The sequence below is a fragment of the Culex quinquefasciatus genome, chromosome 3, assembly GCF_015732765.1.
Source record: "Culex quinquefasciatus strain JHB chromosome 3, VPISU_Cqui_1.0_pri_paternal, whole genome shotgun sequence".
Classification (NCBI taxonomy): Eukaryota; Metazoa; Arthropoda; class Insecta; order Diptera; family Culicidae; genus Culex; species Culex quinquefasciatus.
In genome coordinates this window covers 131,671,485-131,677,754 of record NC_051863.1, presented here as the reverse complement: position 1 = coordinate 131,677,754, position 6,270 = coordinate 131,671,485, and the positions used below count along the sequence as shown (strand labels likewise).

Here is a 6,270-nt window from a genome sequence, read left to right as displayed (position 1 = left end):
AATCTCCTCTTCTCCCAGGTCACCCTGCAAGAACGCCGTCACTGCATCCATCTGGTGCACCTTTAGATCCAACTTGGCAGCCAACGACATCAGGTATCGGACGGTAGCGTACCGGACTACAGGTGAAAACGTCTCACTGTAGTCGACGCCCTTGATCTGCGAATAGCCCTTGATCACCAAGCGGGCTTTGTAGAGCTCAACAGATCCATCCGAGTTCGTCTTGAGTTTGTAGACCCACTTGCAGCGTAGAGCTTTCCTCCCCTTCGGCAGATCGGTTAGTTCCCACGTCCGATTCTCCACCAGCGCTCCGAACTCCGCATCCATCGCACGTTTCCACTGGTCGCTGTCGTCTCGAGCAATCGCCTCACGGTACGTGTCAGGCTCGACCATCATCGGGGTGGAACGGTTCTGGTTGGGTTGGGAATCTTTTTCAGGTAGGGTACTGCACACATAATCTTTATACTTGCCTGGGGGCACGTGCTCCCTACCACTGCGCCTTACCAACACTTGTGGGTCCTCTGGTTGTGGAGGGAGCACCAACGGTTCTTCCTCCACCTCAACCAACGAATCGGCATCGCCTTCGACCGACTCGTAATCGCTGAAGTCCGACTCGTCTTCTTCGAGCTCAGCTTCCTCTTCAGCAGCTGGACCGACCTCGATCGGAATACTTGGCACGATCAGCTCCATTTCTTCATCTCCGACCGCAGGCTCCGTCAAAGCAACGTCGGTCCCGGTCGACTTCTCGTCCAGGAAGATGACGTCTCGGCTTGCCACGACGGACTTCGTCCTCTGGCTGTAGACCCTGTACGCCTTCGAATTGTCGCTGTAGCCGACGAAAATGCAAGGTTCCGACTTCTTGTCCCACTTTCGTCGTCGCTCCTTCGGTACGTGCGCCATGCACTTGGTCCCGAACACACGGAGATGCGACAGATCCGGTCGCTTGCCCGTGAACTTCTCCTCCGGTGTCACCGACAGTCCCTTCGCCGGTGATCGGTTGATCACGTGCGACGCAGTTGCCACTGCTTCCGCCCAAAATCTCTTGTCCAGGCCAGCGTCGAACAGCATGCTTCTCGCTCTCTCGATGTACGTACGGTTACGTCTCTCAGCCAGACCGTTCTGTTCCGGGTTGTACGGAACGGTCTTCTCGTGGTGGATACCAGACTTGCGCAGGAACTCTTCCATCTCGCGGTTCACGTACTCACGACCGTTGTCGGTACGAATCCGCTTGATCCGCTCACCTGTCTGGTTCTCCGCAAACGCTTTGAAGTTTTGAAATGCTTCCAGCACCTCAATCTTCGACTTCAGAAAGCACACGACGGTCTTGCGGCTGGCATCGTCAATGAAGGTCAGAAAGTAGCGTCTGCCTCCGATCGACTCCGTCTCCATCGGGCCGCACAGGTCCGAGTGGACCAGTTCCAGGACTCGCTCCGCTCTCTGCCCTCGCGCGTTGAACGGTTGACGCTGGTGCTTGCCCTCGATGCACGGTACACACTGCAGCCCGTCCTTCACGTCGAACTGGGCGCCGGTCGTCATCTCTCGTAATCGCTTCATTTCGCTAGCAGAAAGATGTCCCATCCGGCGATGCCACAGCTCGAACTGGTCGTCTGCTTGCACCAGATTCGCACAAGATCGCTTGGTTTCGGTGAGCTTGTAGAGACCGTCCGTCTCTCGGCCAATCGCTACCACCGTTCACTCGCGTCCAGCACCGCACACGCGTCCTTCGTGAACTCCACACGAAAACCTTTCTTGCACACTTTACTTACTGAAAGCAGGTTGATCGCCAGGTCCGGAACGCACATCACGTCGGTCATCGTCAGGTCCCGGATTTCTCCATCACAGTCAGCTTCCAGCTTGACGGAACCCTTAGCGACGACGGCGACCTCCGCGTTGTTGGCCACATTAATCTTGGCCGACACACTCGATGGGTCCTGCAGGATCGCTTCGTTCCGGCACATGTGGGTTGTTGCTCCGGAATCGATGATCCAGTCACCACCGGCTCCTGCCGGTGACTCCACCGCGTTGAACGCAGCAAAGAACGAAATCGCATTCCCCTTGTGGTTGCCAGACTTCTCCTTGCTCTTCGCGCTCGTCCCGTTCGTGCATTCCGACGCATAGTGTCCCAACTTCTTGCAACGGAAACACTTGACGTCAGACTTCTCGACGGGTTTCTTGAACTTCTGCTGCCGCTGCTTGCTGTAGAAGGCACCCTCGCTCGAGCTCGAGCTCGATCCAGCCTCGATCTTCACCTCCTGCATGATCGTGGCCTTCACCTTCTCCGCCGTCAGCTTGACCCCGGACGACTCCAGTCCAAGAATCATCGGCGCGTACTTCTTGGGCAGGCCCTTCAGCAGCAAACTCGACACCCAATCATCGTCGACCTTGAAGCCGACTTCCGCCAGCTGGTTACAGGTCACCATTATCTCGCTGACGTACTCCTGGGTCGACTGGCAGATGATCTCCTCCACCTTCTCAGCTCCCACCAACCGAATCCCGGTCAGTTTTCTCAGGAGACCGATCCTCCGGGTGGAACCGCTGTCCTCGAACGTGTTGCGTAAGATGTCCCAAGCTTCCCTCGCTGTTGCCGCATTCTGGACCATGCCGCGTAGGCCCCGGTCCATGCTGAGGCAGATAGTCGCCAGTGCTTGCTCCGAGGTATCCGCGTCCACTTCCGGTTCTCCTTCTACAGGATCCCGTACAGCGCGCCAGGTCCGTTCCTTGATCAGAACCATCTTCGTGGCAAACGCCCAGGAGTTGTAGTTCTCCGAACCACGCAGCACCTCCTTCACCGGCAGCGAAACGGAACTTCCGGGTAGCCTTGAACCGCCAGGTTGAACCGCCGCCACGCCTCGTCCAGCGCCAGGAACTCGGACTTCATCTTCAGCCATCGTTTCGAGACAAAAAAAAACTTCTTCCAAATTCTTCAGTGAAAATTTTCTTCCAAACTGTTATTTTCTCCAAACAGCCGTTGCTACGGAACTGTCTGGGCCCATAACCTAAAGGCAGTAGGTCTTGTAGGTTCGAGTGATAGACAACGAATGAATAGTTTTATTGCTGCACTCCAAGTCATAGCCTATTCTAATTAATAAATAATTCAACGGTTGCTTCTCCAACAAAACTAAACATACTTAGATAAAGGTAGCGATCATTTGGTGGAACTCGATTAATTGTTTGATCAAATTTGATCGAATTTAGGGTCATTACGCACCTCCCAAGAAAAGAGGTCATGAATTGGTTTCAAGAACAGCAGAACAAAGGAGACGGAACGAATTATTGGGCCTTTTTTCACCCTCTCTCGCATTCTTCCGCTTCCTCTACTGCTAATTTGATCGAGAAATTAAAAGTGCAACATGGAGTTAAACTTTCTGTCAAGCTTCTGTGAAGTTTACCATGACAGTTGCGAAAGTTTAACTCCATGTTACCGGCTCACATCTCTCTTTTTAATTTCTCGATACCGCTTTTAACAACAGGGCTGCGTAAGTGTCGCGTCGTGTGGAGTTGGTAGTTGGTATGGGAGTCACCGGAAGCACGTGTAGCTAAATTCCGCACTTCAGCAAATCTTTTTTATTACATTTAATTTTATATAGTTAGGGAATGTTTAAAAAAAACTTGAAAAAAACGAGTGGAGTAGAAGTTCTTTCATTTCTATTATTGATTAAAACCCCATTCTATTCCCTAGGTTTATCTAATGACTTGAAATGTATTTCAAATATCCATGTTGATGCAATGTCGACAAATGCGCGGTGCTTTGGTAGGTATCTAAAATACAACTAGGTGTGTAGGTTTAGTCAATGACTAGAGGTGCGCGCTACCAAGTACGAGTTAACGAGAGTGAAGAAATATTTCTGATAAATACTGTCCCTAATTTCTAAAAACATTGAGTATTACACATTGTAACTTTACACTACGTACAGCTAGCGACTAGCAAAATATGAGATCACACATCACCGACTTAACGTCGTCGAGTCGCGGCTCAGTTCTTGATCGACTCGATTGCGTTGAACAGCTTGGGCAGTTCGGACTCGAGCCGCAGCAGCTGGACAAACGTCTTCAGTTTCATGCCGGACCGATCACCGGGACCGGCTTCCGCCTTTACGAATGTGGAGTAGTACGAGACGAGCTCTTGAGAGCCATCGTCGTCCAGGTCAGCGATTATGAGCGAGTTTTCCTGGTAGTTGAGATCCGGTTGGCAGACGACGTCCTCTTTGACTTCCTTGTTTTCCCGACAGTACTGGATCACGTTCGATTGGCTGGTATTTTCGATCTTGATGTCGGTGGAGTTGAACACGATCAGCTTGACGGTTTCCTTCAGGTAGCGCATCCGGGTTTGGTAGACGCCCGGGCGGAGGGTTTGGTTCAGGCTGCGGCGGGTTCGGGGTGGGATTGGGTCGGTTTCCGGCAGCGTCCAGGTTGGCTTCTGGACGAAGAGGTTGGCGAAGGGGTTTGGGGAGGAGGTTTCACGTTTGTCACGCGTACTTCGGTTGTCCGGTTCGTCCTGGGACCACTCCCAGAATTTGACGACGAAGCCGTAGATTATGGACCGGTTGTCGGAGCCAAAGTTGCTGAAGGTGAGACGGACCGGTTGCATTCCGTACAGCATACGGCCGGAGACGTTCCACAGGACTTTGCCGGTTTCTTCGTCGGCGAGAAGGGCGGAAGTAGAGCAGTTTCCGGGACAGCGGCCACGATTCTCGATGACTAGCTGTTTTCCACCGACGTTCGTAATGGTTCGCTGTTTCTCGGTGTTTTTGCGCTGTCCAAAGAACTTGTGCTGCGGAATGTAGGCTTGCTTGCGAATCTTTTTCATGTCTAAGGCCTTGTGCTTGATGAGTTTGTAGAGTTCAGCGAGGGTTTTGGTGCGTTGCTGTTCTGATTTTATAAGCACGCAGTTGAACATCACGTTGAATTCCGCGTCCATCATAAGTTTATGAACGTAAATGCACTCCTTTTCTATGTGAGAATCTCCTATAAGTTCTCCTTTCTTGCCAGAAATCATGACAAACTTGTTGTGCTTGTTTTCGGCAAAGCTTGTAATGAAGAACAGATCCTTGACGCCGTCCCCGTCCACGTCCGGAATTACCAGCGGGAAATCCAACATGTCGTTCTGCTTTAAGATGTTTTTACGATCGTAAATCGGCGAATGCCAAATCCACTCCCCAGAGAGCGGGTTGATGCACTCCAACTGCCCGTACTCGTCCATCACCAAGCAATCCGGCGATCCGTTCAAATCAGCATCAATCAACGTGCAGTCAATACTTTTCGGTTCGTTCACCATCTGATCGTACCATCCGACCTTTCCGGAGCTTCCAATCAAAGAGATTATCCCATTTCTCCGCTTATTCGACTCTGCAAACTCCGGAAACAGCTTATCTCCACGATACATAAAGATCAAGTTTCGACTCTTTCCTCTAACCCCCTCCACCACATTAATCACACCCTTCAGCTCAATTTTCTCGTAGTTCCGGATCCAGTTCTGCGTCTTGGTGCGCTCCGCCTTCGCCGGACAGGCCATCTCGTCCGAGCACGGAATCACCCACAGAAAAAGCACCAACGACAGGAAGCAAACCAACAGCGAGGCCACAAAGCAGCACTTCCTCGGCACCGACATCTTCCGCTCCGGAATCGACCCGGCCTCGTGCAGGATGGCCACATTGTCCGCGTGGAACACCCCATTGGCGTCCTCCCCATCGCTCGGACTCTGCAGTCCATTGTACAAACTATTGCTAAACGCCCGACCATTCTCGGCACTAATGACATGCCCCCGGAGCTGCTGCTGCTGCTGCGGTTGTCCCTTTTGACCGTTCATGATCGTGCCGTTGCGTCCACCGGAATAGATTCGTCCCACCGCCGTCGAAACGTCCTCGCTCTCGGATTCGTCCGAGGTAATCGTGCTGCTGCGCTGCGGAATCGGAGTGTACAGCGGAATTCCGCTATGCATAATATGCTGCCGCGAAGAAGAATGGAACGATGAATTTGGGCCAACCGGAGAAATCGATAATTTTCAGTGCAAATCCGAGTTTGATGCTTACCTACCGCGGGGAACGAAGTTAGAACATGGTCGGTGTCGCGAACTTTTTTGATCCGACGCTGGTTGCAGCAGTAAAGTGCAAGCAATAATTCGATATAATTTGTTTCAGATAAACACGATAAAACTTCTACATTGATGCGACATTCTTCTCCGCAGACTGAGAAAAAGTGTTTTTTTTTTCTTCGATGAACTGTCAAACTTTATGTTTCAAAACATCTTGAACAAAAATAAACAACTTAAATGAC

The 6,270-nt window shown here is 51.6% G+C and overlaps 1 protein-coding gene across 2 annotated transcripts; it reads right to left on the bottom strand.

Moving 5' to 3' along the window:
- Positions 1–3,668: 3,668 nt before the first annotated feature.
- Positions 3,669–6,226, bottom strand: LOC6039568. 2 transcript variants are annotated; one of them, XM_038264633.1, is made up of 2 exons: positions 6,031–6,226; positions 3,669–5,941 (listed from the first exon to the last, which is right to left on the bottom strand). In XM_038264633.1, the coding sequence occupies exon 2, from the start codon at positions 5,933–5,935 to the stop codon at positions 3,971–3,973; it is 1,965 nt and encodes a 654-aa protein (XP_038120561.1). In that variant the 5' UTR covers positions 5,936–5,941; positions 6,031–6,226; the 3' UTR covers positions 3,669–3,970. The 2 variants fall into 2 exon arrangements, with proteins under 2 accessions (XP_038120561.1, XP_001849162.2); XM_001849110.2 differs by having other exon boundaries at positions 6,027–6,225.
- Between the last annotated feature and the right edge of the window lie 44 nt (positions 6,227–6,270).